The 15729-nt window shown below is 46.1% G+C and overlaps 1 protein-coding gene across 1 annotated transcript; it reads right to left on the reverse strand.

Moving 5' to 3' along the window:
- Nucleotides 1-7979: 7979 nt before the first annotated feature.
- On the reverse strand, nt 7980-11248 carry NFKBIA (NFKB inhibitor alpha). The gene is made up of 6 exons (XM_040476941.1): nt 10993-11248; nt 10217-10325; nt 9671-9881; nt 9289-9377; nt 8901-9161; nt 7980-8572 (listed from the first exon to the last, which is right to left on the reverse strand). Exons 1-6 carry the CDS (start codon nt 11217-11219, stop codon nt 8525-8527), a joined length of 945 nt encoding a protein of 314 aa, XP_040332875.1. The 5' UTR covers nt 11220-11248; the 3' UTR covers nt 7980-8524.
- Nucleotides 11249-15729: the final 4481 nt, after the last annotated feature.

The raw sequence follows: 15729 nt of genomic DNA on the forward strand, positions 1-15729 counted from the left end.
GGTGGTGTGTGTGTGTGTGAGGGCTTGGAAGGAGAACGTTAAAACCCAACTTAAAATGGAATCAACACTAGAACATTTCACCTGAAAGAAGCCCATTCATTAGTCCTTAAAACTTGCACTTGCTAGTTTGTATTAGGCCTCCCTGGAGACGAATATTAAAATACAGCCAAGTTTTTAGAAGTCTGACCAAAATGTTTAATGTGGTGACTTTGGGTACACCTAGCCTCAATCACAAGTGAACCTAGACCGCACAACTGGAAACTCCTGGAAGGACAGACATGCCTCACTTCCTTTTATTTAGCACCACATGAAACTCAACACTAAACATTCAGAGATGAATCCGGGTCCCCACTATTGTTCAGGTTACTGAGGTTTCCTGCGAGCTCACATCTTCCATTCTCTGCCTTATCATATAGTTTCTATGAGACACTCTTCCTTTAACAGGACACCTCACAATTCAAACCATCCTTTGTAATATTTATCCCATTTCTGTAGGATACCTGTAATGAATGTGTAAGAAACAGGTTCAAAATTGATGAGTTGCGATCACTTCAGTCAGTGGGAATCCCATGCGTGCCTTTGAAGCCTGCTTTATTTATTTGTTTGTTTTATTATTTTTTTAAATGTTTATTTATTTTTGAGAGACAGAGATAGAGCGGGGGGGGGGGGGGGGTGTGTGGAGGGGGGAGGCCAAGAGATTGGGAGAGAGAGAACCCCAAGCAGACTCTGTACTGTCAGCACAGAGCCCAATGCGCGGCTCTAACTCAGCCGAAACCGAAAGTTGCACACTTAACCAGCTGAGCCACCCAGGTGCCCCTGAAGCCTGCTTTATACTAACAGGCTGGGAATGTGGATCTGGAGCCCACCCAAGCCTGGCGTTGTGTGGCCTGGGCTGAGGTTCTTAAGTTGACTGTGCTTCAGTTTCCTTATAAAAAAATATGAAAATAATAATAGCACCTACCTCACAGGGTGGTTTGTAGATTACAGGAATTAATATTTGCAAACCATTTAGAATAGTGCCTGGCACATAGGAAATGCTGTATACATGTTTAATAAATAAAAGGTGAATTTATTATTTTATCCCATGATATATGTTACCATAGATCAGTTGAGTGAGATTTTGAAAAATACATTGTACAAAATACGACAATTTAAAAGACTTTAAAAACTTACGTTTAAATAGCTGAACGCGGGGCGCCTGGGTGGCGCAGTCGGTTAAGCGTCCGACTTCAGCCAGGTCACGATCTCGCGGTCTGTGAGTTCGAGCCCCGCGTCAGGCTCTGGGCTGATGGCTCAGAGCCTGGAGCCTGTTTCTTATTCTGTGTCTCCCTCTCTCTCTGCCCCTTCCCCGTTCATGCTCTGTCTCTCTCTGTCCCAAAAATAAATAAACGTTGAAAAAAAATTTTTTTAAATAGCTGAATGCTTTCCATATAAGCTATAATTCAATAAATTTAAAAAAATTAATTCCAGTGTAATTAACATACAGTATTATGTTAGTTTCAGGTGTACCATATAGTGATTCAACAATTCCATATACTACTCAGTGCTCATCAAGATAAGTGTATTCGTGGGATGCCTGGCTGGCTCAGTCCATGGAGCATGTGACTCTTGATCTCAGAGCTATAAGTTTGAGCCCTACTTGGGTGTAGACATTGCTTAAAAATAAAATCTTAAAAAAAAACAGAGGGGCACCTGGATGTCTCAGTCTAGTTCTTGATTTTGGCTCAGGTCATGATCTCACAGTTCATGAGATTGAGCTCCTGGTTGGGCTCTGCTTAAGATTCTCCCTCTCCCTCTGTCCCTCTCCTACTGTGCACGCTCTCTCTCTCTGTCTGTCTGTCTCTCTCTCAAAAAAAAAAAAAAAAAAAAAAAAGTTGGCTTTTAATCCCCTTCCCCCATTTCACCCAAAACCCCCCCCCCCCCCCCACCTCCCCTTTGGTAACCATCAGTTCTCTATATTTAAGAGCCTGTTTTTTGGTTTCTCTTTCTTTCTCTCTTTTTTTCTTTTGTTCATTTGTTTTGTTTCTTAAATTCCATATAGGAGTGAATTCATATGGCATATGTCTTTCTCTGACTGGCTTACTTTATTTTGCATTATACTTTCTAGATCCATCCATGTTGTTGCAAATGGCAAGACTTCATTCATTTTTGTGGATAAATAATATTCCATTGTATATATATACCACATCTTCTTTATCCATTCATCTATCAATGGATACTTGGGCTCCTTCTATAATTTGGCTTGGGCTGTAGATAATGCTACTATAAACATTGGGGTGCATGTATCCCTTTGAATTAGTATTTTTCGGGTAAATACCCAGTAGTGCAATTACTGGATTATAGGGCCATTCTACTTTTAATTTTTAGAGGAATCTCCATACTGTTTTCCAGAATGGCTGCACCAGTTTGCATTCCCACCAACAGTGCAAGAGGGTTCCCTTTTCTCCACATCCTCACCAACACCTGTTGTTTCTTGTGTTGTTGAGTTTAGCCATTGTGACAGGTGTGAGGTGATATCTCATTGTGGTTTTGATTTGCATTTCCCTGATGATGTGATGTTGAGCATCTTTTCATGTGTCTATTGGGCATTTGTATGTCTTCTTTGGAGAAAGCTCTGTTCATGTCTTCTGCCCGTTAAAAAAATTTTTTTAATGTTTATTCATTTTTGAGAGACAGAGTGCAAACATGGAGGGGCAGAGAGAGAGGGAGACACAGAATGTGAAGCAGGCTCCAGGCTCTGAGCTGTCAGCACAGAGTCCGGTGTGGGGCTTCAACTCAGGAACTGTGAGATCATGACCTGAGCCGAAATCGGACACTCATTCGACGGAGTCACCCAGGCACTCCTGCCCATTTTTTAAGTAGATTATTTGGGTTTTTGGTGTTGAGTTGTATAGTTTTTTGTATATTTTGGACTCTAACCCTTTATTGGATATGTCATTTGCAAATATCTTCTCCCATTCAGTAGGTTATCTTTTGGTTTTGTTGTTTGTTTCCTTTGTTGTGCAGAAGCTTTTTTTTTTTTTTTTTTTTTTAATTTGGATGTAGTCCCAGTAGTTTATTTTTGCTTTTATTTCCCTTGCCTTCCCTTTTATGTCTTCCCTTAGGAGACATATCTAGAAAGATGTTGTTACGGCTGATGTCTGAGAAATTACTACTGTGTGTGCTGTGTTTTAGGATTTCGATGGTTTCCTGTCTCACATTTAGGTCCTTAATCCATTTTGAGTTTATTTTTGTGTATGGTATAAGAAAGTGTTCCAGTTTCATTCCTTTGCATGTAGCTGTCCAGTTTTCCCAACATCCTTTGTTGAAGAGACTGTCTTTTCCCCATTGCATATTCTTGCCTCTTGTGTTGAAGATTAATTGACCGTATAATTATGGGTTTCTTCCTGGGTTTTCTATTCTGTTCTATTGATTTATGTGTCTATTTTTGTGCTAGTACTTTATATTCAATAAATTAAAAATATGAAATGATGGCAACATTTATTAGTTAATTAATTTTTAGAGAGAAAGAGTGAACATGAGAGGAGGAGGGGGCAGAGGGAAAGAGGAAGAGGATGTCAAGCAGGCTCCATGCCCAGCACAGAACCCCATTCAGGGCTCAACACGGTGCTGGGCTGGGGGCTTGATCCCACAACCTTGAGATCATAACCCCAGCTAAAATCAAGTGTGGGACACTTCAAGGACTGAGCCACCCAGGTGCCCCAGGGAGAAGTTATTCTTTGGTTAAGGTTTTCCCCAGTATATTTTCGTCAACTCTTTGTTAGGGCTTCTCATATTCTGATAAGGATAGTGGGGACTATGTCATAGGGAAGCAGCTCTCCCTCCCCTCCTTCTAGGGGCCTGGTCAGGGCCACATGCCACACCAATCCTATAAGAAGGTACAAAAAGTTCATTTTAAAAACCAACTTGTCATGGCGCCTGGGTGGCTTAGTCTATTAAGCGCCTAACTCTCGATTTCAGCTCAGGTCATGATCTCATAGCCGTGGGATTGAGCCCTGCATCAGACTCCGTGCTGGGCATAGAGCCTACTTGGGATTCTCCCCCCCCCCGCCCCCCCCCCCCCGGCTCCCTCTCTCCTCTCTCCCCCTCTCTTTGCTCCTCCCCTGCTTACACTCTCTCTCTCAAAATAAATAAATAAAACTTTAAACAACAACAACAACAAAACAGCCTCCTGGGTGGCTCAGTTGGTTAAGTATCTGACCTCAGCTCAGGTCATGATCTCATGGTTTGTGAGTTCCAGCCCCACTTTGGGCTCCTTGCTGTCAATGCAGAGCCCACTTGAGATCCTCTGTCTCCCTCTCTCTCTGCCCCTCCTCTGCTCATTCTCTCTCTTTCTCTCTCAAAAATTAATAAACATTTAAAAAAATAAAAACGAACTTGTCAACTTCTTAATTAGTGTATCACCCTTCAAATACATTTCCTTGAAGAATTTTGTTCCTTTCTTGGACCTCAGTTGATTATACCTTTGGCTTTGTATACCTTTGGTCAGCCTCCTTCCTTATTACACTTACTTGTTTCAATGGCAGCTTTGTTGGTCTTGGCCAGCAGTGCTCAGGATCCTGCCCTACTTTCCAAAAGACTCATGTTGCCCGATGCTGGATCATCCTCATATGTGGCTGCCGAAGAGCTTATCCTGGTTTGCAGTGGTACCAGCTGGAGAATGCCAGCAAGTGCTGGCCTTAAATAACTAAAACAGCATTTTATTCAAAATGTTATTCAAAACGCTCTTCAGAGTGTGCTCCTCAGACCAGCAGCACAGACCTTGTCTGGGAACTTGTTAGAAATGCAAGTGTCAGGCCAGCTCTGGGCCAACTGAATCAGAACCTGCATTTCAACACCATCTCCAGGCCACGTTGCATGCTGAGTTGAAGATGCTCTGGCCTAAGGCATGCACATCATTTGCCATTAATTCAAAGGCTGGCGGCAGATGCCAGACTCAGCTCTGGATTCCAGGATCACACACAGATACAAAAATGAACAGCCTATCCCAGCCCATAAGTTTTGTTCTGAGTATAGCTTTGTTCTCTGCCACTTGTCAAAAGGGTACCACTGGTCACTTGGGACATGGAATAAGAATAGATAGTACTGGCCGGGGGAGGGGTGGGGGCAAATAGCTCACATGAGTGTAATCCCGTGACCCCTTCCCCCACTGCACTCAGTGTTAGGGACCCCTGATCTGAGCTCACATCATACTCTGTGCTTCATCTTACCCGCCTGTCTTAAATGTGCTTGTTCAGTTCTCTTTCTGACCTAAGCAAGGAGCTCTTTGAGGCAGAGGCTGTGACTGGTTCCTCTTAGGGTCTCTGGTCCCTGGCACAGGACCTGGCGAATAATAGTGCTTTATAATGTGAATGAATGAATGCATCTGAGAGTTCTACTTCTCTAGGAGGGAAACACACAGGATATCTGTTTTTAGTTCCTGTAATGCTCCCTTAAAATGGGGGACACGACCTGGGCTATTCTTGCCCAAGTACCCGTGTTAGGGAATGCTTTTTGGGCATGTTTCTGACTGGAGTTCCACTCTGACCTTTCTTGCCAAAGGAAACTTCAACTGTACCTAAGGCAAGCTGATGAAAACAGGGAGGAAAGGGGGCGAAGGAAGAACCCATCTCACTGACTCAGTTCTAACCGTCAGCACTTAATCACTTCCAGTAGCAATCGAAGTTTCAATGCAAATACCCCCAAGCACCCAGGCCCCACATGGTCTTCAGATTGCTCAGACTGGAGTTTGTTCCCTCTTAAAGAAACACCCTTCCTTCTGGAAGGGACTTGGAACATGTGACCTATAAAGGAAATTTGTCCTGAGGATGAGGCAGGCAGAAGGAATCAAGGAACTAAATTCAAGGAAGTTGCTGATGTGACTTTTTATTTCCCTCTTCTGTCACTTCCCTCTTTCCCAAGGCTCTCGTACTTCTACCTGTCGTGACAAGACCTTTGGCTCCTTGGAGAAAATTGAAGTGCATAAAAGGCTCTCAGTCTGCTGCTCTGTTTTCTTTGAAAGCTTCTGGTTTTGCTTAGAAATTTGCTGAAGACTTTCTACAGATTAGAATGTGTCCATTCTAAAATTTTTCTTTAGGGAACTCCAGACTCCAGCCACCCAACCAATGGCATGAAGGAAAGAAAGTAGGTTTAAAATAAAAAGAAGAGAAAGAAAGGAGATGGAGAAACAGGAAGAAGAACCAGAGAGTAAGAAACTGGGCCAAGCGACCTCAAGATTTATGCAGACAATGGAATCCACTCCCTCTCCCTCTTCAGGGTTGGGGTCCTGAAGAGCAGAAAAGCCGAAGCCTAGAAATGTGGGAGGCTGGGCCCAAATGGGTCAGAAGAGGCCCCTCCCTGCCATGACCATGGAAGGTGTCACCCCCACACAAAAGCCAGCCTTGAAGGAGGCTTCCGAAGAGTGGGCCACATCCCTCTGTCCCATTTCTCCAGTCTTCTCATAGACCTGGAGTAAGAGTGATGAGCAAGTTGGCACAAATTCAGTGCCATCACAGGGGGAAAAAGAAGCACGTCCGACTGAGCAGGCCTAAGCGAATCATTCCAAATTTGGAAGCCAAGTTTCCAACCTGTGTTCTTTTAGATATGAGGTGGATATTCCTCCCTCCTCTGCCCCCACACCCCTCTTACCTCTTCTACTCATCAGCTGACAGAGCTGAACCTAGTTAGTCGACATTCACGTGTCACATCACAAAGCGGCTGGGTTCATGTGTTCTGGGATGCACAAGGAGTTTCAGTGATGGGGGCCTGGATCACTGTGAAAGATGGAGACTGGTACAGGGGCTATCACAGTGCTCAGCTCTAGATGACTGAAGCTGTAGGAGGGGGACAGGACTGGCTTTGGTCAGTCCAGTCGACAGCAATACACTTTATACATTGAAAGACCCACTGTGTATTGGCTCTTTTTTGGTCTGAGGAAGGTGACCATCATATTCACTTGACTTTGACAGCATTTACGGATCTGGAAAGGGACAACTTAATGGCGATGTTTTCTAAGGTATAAAGTTCATGAATTGTATTTATATGCCCTTCTGTATTTTATAGAATGCCACGAACTTTCCTTTATTACTCTTTCTACCTAGGCAAGAGATGTATTTTAGGGATGAAAACATTGATACAGAGCATTGAAACATAAATTTCACAAGTTACTGATTTCTTGTCAAATCCATTAAGTAGAATTAGACTGCACTGAGGAAAAAGATTTTTTCAAGCCTTCATACTACAGCTGGTAACAATAGGTTAATTTAGAGGTGGAACGCAGGTAAAAGATGTTAACCACCTGAAAACAAGAGTATTAGTTGACCGTCTGCCTCTTCTGCAAGGTGACCTAGGACAGGACATTCTCTCTGGACTTGTTTCTTCCCCTGTGAAATACAGGATGTTGTGCAATAGCTTGTATTTTTCTTTAGCACTGTGTGCCTGGCACTCTGCTATGCTTTGTACGTACATTGTCTTGTGCAATCTTCACAACAGCCCAGTTTATAAGTGAAGAAATGAAGGCTCAGAGGTGGGTACCTGCTCAAAAAACATTAGTGCAGTCCCATTCCTGAGCCCGTTCCTTAGGAACTGCCAGTATCATAGTCAAGATCTTTCCCAGCTCTATGACATAGGATTTCAGCATATCCCACTTGACCCAAATAATTTCCTAAAGTGAAACGGTCTTGGCACAGATTAAACCAAGATGAAAGCAATTGATAATGGAGGTTTCCAGCTGTAGGCCAAGCAGCTTGCTGCCACCCCCAGCCTGAGAATGGTGTTTCCTATCTTCTTGCAACAGCCTCCCCTCCCACACACAGGGCCCTGGGGCCGCCTGCAAACCCCGGCTGGGAGTCCTGCATACACAGCGTGAGAAGCTGCTCTCTGAAAGGTCTTTGTGGCTGGCTGTGGTAAGTGCTCCCACACAACTCTCCACCGCCAGTGGATGATCGGATAACTCTCAGATTAGGAACCCCGCTGCAGCCCAATGAGAATGATCAGGATAATTCTGTTTGTAAAAATCTGTTTAATAAATACACATTTTAGAAGTACCAAAATAATTACCAACAAAATACACAATGTACACCATTTACAGGAGGGTAACACAAACCTTGATAGGTAGTGACTTTTAACCCCACACCGCCAAAAGGTTGAACAACACACCTGGTTGTTACACGTCACAGGATACCACTGAGCTCAGCCACGGAATCCATGGTGACTCAATGGCAAAAGCACAATAAATAAAATGTAATCCTTTCATCACATTTTTGGATAACCTTCTCCAAAAACCCCATAGAGGTGAGGCTTGAAAGTGGTTTTCTTTGAATTCCAGCGATCTTCTTTGTCCCCCTTCCAAAGTTCACCAAAAAAAAAAAAAATGGGGGCTGATCCAGAACAGTAAATGTTCAGGCCACGCAGTGTGAAGTATGGTTGTAAGTAACCCCTTTTGATTTTGATTTTTTTTCTTTCTTTTTTTTTTTTTTTTTAGAAAAATAAAACTCTGTTTTGTACAAATATACAAGTCCATGTTCTTTTAGGTACTTTTTGAAGCTCATAACGTCAGGCGTTGGCCTCCAAGCACACAGTCATCATAGGGCAGCTAAACACATGAGAAAAAAAAGGCACGTTAAACTCCCAGAGCTTTGCCAAAAGCCCCGGGATAATGGTGAGGGCTGCTCCTGGAAGGAACTCAAGTATTCTTGGATTCTATTCTCCATAACCCAAACATAAATTAACTTCAGGGGCTGAGAAGTTTTCCTTTAATGTTCCTCTCCTTTAAAAAGGGCAAAGACAGACACTCTTAGGATACTACTGGTCATGCACCCTGAAGTTTGAGAACTTCACTACATTGAGACCTTTGGATAAAGAGTAGCTCTAGGGGCCTGGGAAGGCAGTGCTTTGTGCAGAGTGACAAAGTGGAGACTCACCTCGTCCTCTGTGAACTCTGACTCCGTGTCGTAGCTCTCCTCATCCTCACTCTCTGGCAGCATCTGAAGGTTTTCTAGGGTCAGCTGGCCCAGCTGCTGCTGTATCCGTGTACTTGGACGGCCCCAGGTGAGCTGGTACGGGGAGTAGCCTTGGTAGGTGACTCTGTTGACATCAGCCCCGCACTTCAACAAAAGCGACACGAGGTCGGAATTCTGCAGGTCCACTGCAAGGTGGAGGGCAGTTCGGCCATTACAGGGCTCCTGAAACCAATAGGAATTTGAGATGTTTACAGCTGAGTTTGGAATTTCTGCTTGCAACAAAAATATGTGAAATCTTAGGAGGGCCCTGGAAGCTGATGCATTCCATCTGGAGACATGAAGCACTCACCTGAGCATTGACATCAGCACCCAAAGACACCAAAAGCTCCACGATGCCCAGGTAGCCATGGATAGAGGCTAAGTGTAGACATGTGTGACCTAGGAGAACAATGAAGAAAGTATAACCAACCACTTGTTTCAACCCTCAGATCCCAAGAAGAACCTTTCACCTATCCTTTTAGGGAACAAATTCTTCTGAATTTGAAGAAGCCAGAACGTGGGTTCTGAATGAACTTTATAAAGGGATCAAATAGGCCTTTTGCACGCATATTTTCTCAACCTCTCAAGTGTTGAGTGTTTTAAGCTTTTGCCTGGACTCCTAGAGTCGGCCCACCTCTCCCTTCTCCATGTCACCTGCCTTCTAATCGGCAGGGTAGGACAGGCAGACCTACCATTGTAGTTGGTGGCCTGCAAGATGGAGTAGAGGTGCTGGGTCCTGCAGGTCTGAGTCAGGACTCCCACACTGGCCAGGCAGCCTTGCTCACAGGCGAGGTGTAGGGGGGTATTTCCTCGAAAGTCTCGGAGCTCAGGATCACAGCCAGCTTCCAGAAGTGCCTCAGCAATTTCTGGTTGGTTGGTGATCACAGCCAAGTGGAGTGGAGTCTACAAACAGAAGAGGGAACAGAAAGAGCATTAGCATGGCCCAAACTCAGTCTGTATTCCCTTGAACCCCAGAGAGCTCCTGATTGTGGGTGATGCTCCTCCCGGACAGGTATAAGGGGCAAGACAAATCCCAGAGGCCCCAGGTGGGCTTTCATAAAGTCCTCACCAAATCAATGGGATTTTCTTTACTCTCTAGGATGTTGACTGATTCCAATGTAAAAGGTCAGGACAGATAATGACCAGTGATGATTAATTTAGGAAGGATTGGGAGCAACTGTGCTAGAATGTAACTTCCTCACTGGGCCAGAGGCACGGGGCTGGGCAAGCCGGCGCACCTGCTGCAGGTTGTTCTGGAAATTGAGGAAGGCCAGGTCTCCTTTCACTTGGCGGACTACTTCCATGGTCAATGCCTTCTCTTCATGGATGATGGCCAAGTGCAGGAACCTAAGGGTAAGAGAGGGAAAAACCCCCAGGGCCGCTGAGTGCATTGCGTGGGGCCCAGGGAGGCGCGGGCTGCGGGGGATTGCGCAAGGCCGGGGTTTCTGGAGGCCGAGGCCGCGGTGTTTTCCGCGAGGTTATTATGAGCTGAGTGTTCCTGGCAGGCACCCAGGGACTTTCCGGCGCCCCCCCCCCCGCCCGGTTCTTCGGGGGGGGGGGGCGCCGGGCGGCCCCCCGGGCCCTCCCCCCCCCCCCCCCCCGCCCCCTTCCTCCTAGGCGGGCGCCGGCCAGACCGCCCCGCCCTCCCGCCGGGCCGGAACGCCCTGTACTTCCCCTCCCGGCCGCGCGGCGCCCGCCAGCGGGGGAAGAAACTCCCGCCCCTCTTATGCAAGCCGGGACTTCGCGTCCCCGCCGCCGCCCCGCCCCCGCCGAGAGGACCGAGGACCGGGACCCGGGGTTGGGGGGAGGGGTGCGCGCGGCTGCAAGGCAGAGCTGCTGCAACGCCGCCCCGGGATCTGACCCTAATCCTCTGCGCCCCCCCTCCACCCCCCCCCCCCCACGCAGCCCGCTGCTTTGCAAGGTCTCAGGGGCGGTGCATAAACCCCAATCTGCGGACGCCTCGCGGGCCTCGCGCTGCAGGCCCGGCGTCCCCACCCGGGCCCGCGACACTTACGAGTCTCCGTCCTCGGTGAGCTGCTGCTTCCAGGGCTCGGTGCCGCGCGGCGCCTCCTGGGGCTCAAGCCGGATCTCCCGCAGCTCCTTCACCATCTGCTCGTACTCCTCGTCCTTCATGGAGTCCAGGCCGCTGTCGTGGCGGTCGTCCAGGAGCCGCTCTTTCTTGAGCGCGTCCCGGGGACCCTCCATGGCCCAGTCCTGGGCGTGCTCGGCGGGTTGAAACATGGCGCGGTGAAAGCTCAGGCGCTGCTGCCCAGGTGCGCTCGGCCGCGGGCTGCGCGCTCGCTGCCTCGCAGTGTCACGGAGGGGAGGACCGCTGGCTGCGACTGTTGTGGGCTCGCCAGCGCCGCCGCGGCGCCCTATAAACGCTGGCAGGGGATTTCTCTGGGGCGGGGTCAGGCGCGGGGAATTTCCAAGCCAGTCAGACCAGAAAAGAGAACTGGCCTCGTCCTCTGCTCGGGCGGGGGGGTGGGAGGGGGAGAAGCCTAAACTCTGAGCCGGGGTTCATCAGAGAAACTCCCTGCGATGAGCCACTGGGGTCATGTACTGGGAACTTTTTGATGAACGCTGAGTGGCTGGAAAGTCCTCCCGACTAAGGCCCCCTCCCCCGGTACTTCCCTGCAGCCTGCACCTAGTAATCCTGTCCCTCTGCAAGAAACCTTTCCCTGGGGTTTCCCACGTTCGATTCGATTTGGGGTCGTCGACTGCTGAGATCCCAAAGAACGCAGACCTGCCGGGCTGTTCCTCCTTGGGGTTTGCCAAACTGCCGGTCCTTTCCGATTTTTGCTCTTTTGAAAACGGGAGTGGAAATGATGGCTAGACGAGGGGATTTGTTTCCCCAAACTTTTCTCTGCGGGGAAGGACGCCCTGGCGGGTTAGAAGGTTGCAGACTGCCTCTGCCATCCTGTCAGTACCAGGCTCTTTGCAGCACAGGGACAGGTAGCAAGTCCCCGATCACTCCCTCTCCTCAGGTAGAAGTTGTGAATGCTTTGGCATTAAAAGTCTAAATGTTTGGAGAACCCTCAAATAGTTTCCTCGGGGTTAACAGTCCTATTGACTGGAGAGGGAAGCACTCTGCCCTGCATTCAGGGGAAAATGCTGAATATGACCGTATGTTTTTTCAAGTAAAGCAAGGTGTTAATCTTTGTAGTAGAGGTTATAGGTTGCTACCTTGCCTTAACAAAATAATTATTGAGGTCATGTTCTCTGATTTGCATTGTGCTGCTGTAGACAATGGATCCTGTGACTGCTTCTGGGTGCCGAGCTGGGCGACCTTCCAAGGGCATTTGGAAGAGGCTAAAGAATTAATTAGTTGAGTAGTGCCTTACACAAGATTGGGCCTTAAGGATGGTTAATAAAGTAGTTGCTAAGCACACCACAAGGAGGCTCATGGCAGCCCTAACATTACCCCCTTGCTGACTCCATGCACACCTGTCCTGGGATGGGGGTGGGGGTGGAAGCAGTTGGACCTCTCCCAGCAATATGTGTAACTACTCCAGACTCCTCATCCTCTGGTTTCACCTGCAGAAATAGAACTTATGTTCCCTGCCCCACCCCCATCTCCTAGCCAACAAGCCTGTAATTGAACTCATCTACTTCTAGAATTGGTTCAGGCAAAATAAAGCAACTTGGATCTGAATTCTTCAGAATTAGCCCCAGAAGCCTCTATAGTTGTGCAGAAATTTCTGGTGATTATTGCAAGCATCTTTAACTTGACTGGCCATTCTCCTAACGCCCCTCCAACTATCTGAATATAGGGAATCTGGTTCAGTGGGGGTAAGATAAACCATATAAGGGGGAAAAAACCTAAAATCAAGAAATAAAACCTTCAGGATAGTAATGATCACATGTTACAATGAAAGGTTCCCAAGCATAGACTCCATTGTCTCTGGAGGCACACGATGTACAAAATATATAATTATTGAGGCAGGGTAGAACAGCAACTATAAGTAAATCTCAATTCCAGGCTCTACCTCTAATTAACTACACATTAATTGGAGAGATTAGTTAACTTTGCTGTGGTATACCTGCTTCTATAATAAGATTGGATTTAATGTCATTGAAGGTTTTTTCTGAGCTTAAAAATTTTATTGCTTGTTCACAAATGCATGTATAGCTGCTTAAGGGTGACTGTGTCTCTTAGAAATATCACAGTATAAGTTTTTGGAAGGACTCCAAGACTTTATGCGAACATCGTTCTCAGAACTAATTTTGTAAGATAGGTATTGTTCCTACTTTCCCCCAAAGAAACTGAAGTGCAGAGAAATTTACCTAGGCACTCCATGGCAGTTTACCTAATTTCTATCCCAACATATTAATCATTTGGCCAAAGCAATTGTTGTGTTAACACTGTTGAAAACATGTTGTGAAAATATGAAAATATATAGTATATTGAATATACTATAATTTGAAGAAGATACTCAAAATATTTTCTACTCCAATCATGAGGTAAAATAGAGGGTAGATGTTCCCCTGTTTGGAAATATTCATGTCTGTAAAAGAAAAAAAAAAAGTACAGAAATCTTGAACTCTAAGTGCCCCACTTATATACCTTAGAGGAGGATTTTTAGCTCCAGGTTTAAAAATGATTATTAAAAGAGAAAACCATGCATAAATAAAAAGTATCTCAAGAATAGCTTTCTTTGCACCTCTTACTGCTCTGTGTTCCTGATGGAGTTGAAGTACTGGTAGTCTTTATTCCTGATTGTGTAGTGTGACACCTAGTGGTAAGAGTCAGGCCCAGGCATTCCCTGATATGTCATAGTGCTTTTGGAAATTTTGGGTGGTGCTGAGCCTTGATGACCTGTCCCTGTGGTGGGGATTCCCAAGGAGGTACCCTATGATTTTCTGCAACCTGGGAGACAGTTTTGAATAATGTGATCCAACATATTTTCTATCATAGGTAGCTCTATGTGGTTTAAATCAACAAACGTTACAATTTAGACAATACAAGAACGTACTTGGAAGTCAGAAAACGAGCAGGTGGGGCAAAATAAGACAGCAAGACTGATGATTGGCTTAACAACACCTTTATGAACTCTTGGGCATTTAGACTTCTCCCAACATTCTAAAGATGTTAAAACCTTAGATAACTCATTTTTAATGTCATTTGCCTTTTTTCCTTTTTTAATTTTTTTCACTGTTTACTTTTGAGAGAGAGAGAGAGAGAGAGAGACAGAGCACAAGTGAGAGAGGGGCAGAGAGCGAGGGAGACACAGAATCCAAAGCGGGCTCCAGGCTCTGACAGAGCCTGACTTGGGGCTTCATTCCATGAACCCTGAGATCATGACCTGAGCCGAAGTCTGATGCTTAGCTGACTGAGTCACCCAGGTGCCCCTGCCTTTAAAATTTTTAATGCAAAAGACAAAGGAATGAATATGTTCACTTCAAAGTGGTTTTATATTTTAGCCCAGAAGGGAGCCAGAGAGAATGACAGGATGGTCAGTGATGCTCACTGGGCCTCACTCTGGGCAGGAGCACCCCCATGGAAGAAGGAGCACCGACAGAGGCCTGTGTGAACACAGGCCCTTCATGCACTCCTCCTGGGTAGGAAATGCAGTGTGGACTGGACCTACCGTCTGAAGTGCCTAGTGGTCTAGCAGCTTAGAGCATTGTCCAATATATTTGGCTTTGCTGAACATCATGGACAGGGTGTCCTATGCCAGTTGCCCTGCCCATTGAAACTAAAATTGTGTTAGCCCCAGCAAACTGAACTCCGGAAGAAAGCTACCCGATTGCTTGATACAGCCAGACTGGAAGAGAGAGTGGCCATGGCACCGCCCTGAAGGGCAGGCAAGTCAGGCACACCACAGATGGACAGCCCCATTAGGAAACTCGGCATTTATATTCCGCTTTCAGTCCCAGGCTCTGTCTTTTCCTCCTGTGATAGTTAGCAACTGCTGCCCTCCATCCCTCTCGGAACCTGGAGCTCCCAAGCTCTGGACCTCTTCTTAGGAAAGACCATCAGGACCTTCATTTGTACTGAACTGAAAATAACACTGTCAAAGCCTTCATGTGTTTCTTTTGCTACAAATTCTGCAAATTAATGGGGGATCAAAGCTTTAAAGGGTCTCAAACTCAAATATCTAATGCATAGGGGCCAGGAGGGTTTCACAAATGAGTGAGGCCAGCCATGTGCGTCCAAGAGGGATGTAGTGGCATCTCTAACAGACTAGACCTGGGAGACCACGCCCCTCACCCTCAGCTCAGGCAATTCTTACCAAGCAGCACAATTCAGTACTGATGTTCCATTGTTAAAGAAAAAAAAATCAGAAAATGGATTTTGATGTGAACATTTTAAAACATGGGAACCAAACAAAATACATATCTGCATCTTCTGGCTAAGTTGAGCCCACAGGCTTATGTGTGTACAACCTCTTTTTCAGCTGAGGTATGATGTTTTTATGGTGCTTCGGGGGAAGGCACTAGCCTTTGGCTTCCTTGGTATCGCAGGGTCTCTGTTCCTCTGTGCAACTGGAGGCCGGGATCACAGTTGTGTCCGTCCAGGAAGTTTTGCTTTGCTCCTCGCAGGCAGGATTAGAATCAGAGGCTCTAAGCCCTAAGAGGAGAGTTCTCTTTCCCCCAAAGAATTTTTAAACATTGCATTGTAAAACAAGTATAACAAATTCAACAAAGTTCTGATTTTTCTCACAAAGACTACTTAGGTAGTCTTGTTTTATTTTATTTTATTATTTTATTTTATTTTATTTTATTTTATTTTATTTTATTTTATTTT

This window comes from Herpailurus yagouaroundi, unplaced genomic scaffold (assembly GCF_014898765.1).
Source record: "Herpailurus yagouaroundi ecotype Mexico unplaced genomic scaffold, PumYag 141, whole genome shotgun sequence".
Classification (NCBI taxonomy): domain Eukaryota; kingdom Metazoa; phylum Chordata; class Mammalia; order Carnivora; family Felidae; genus Herpailurus; species Herpailurus yagouaroundi.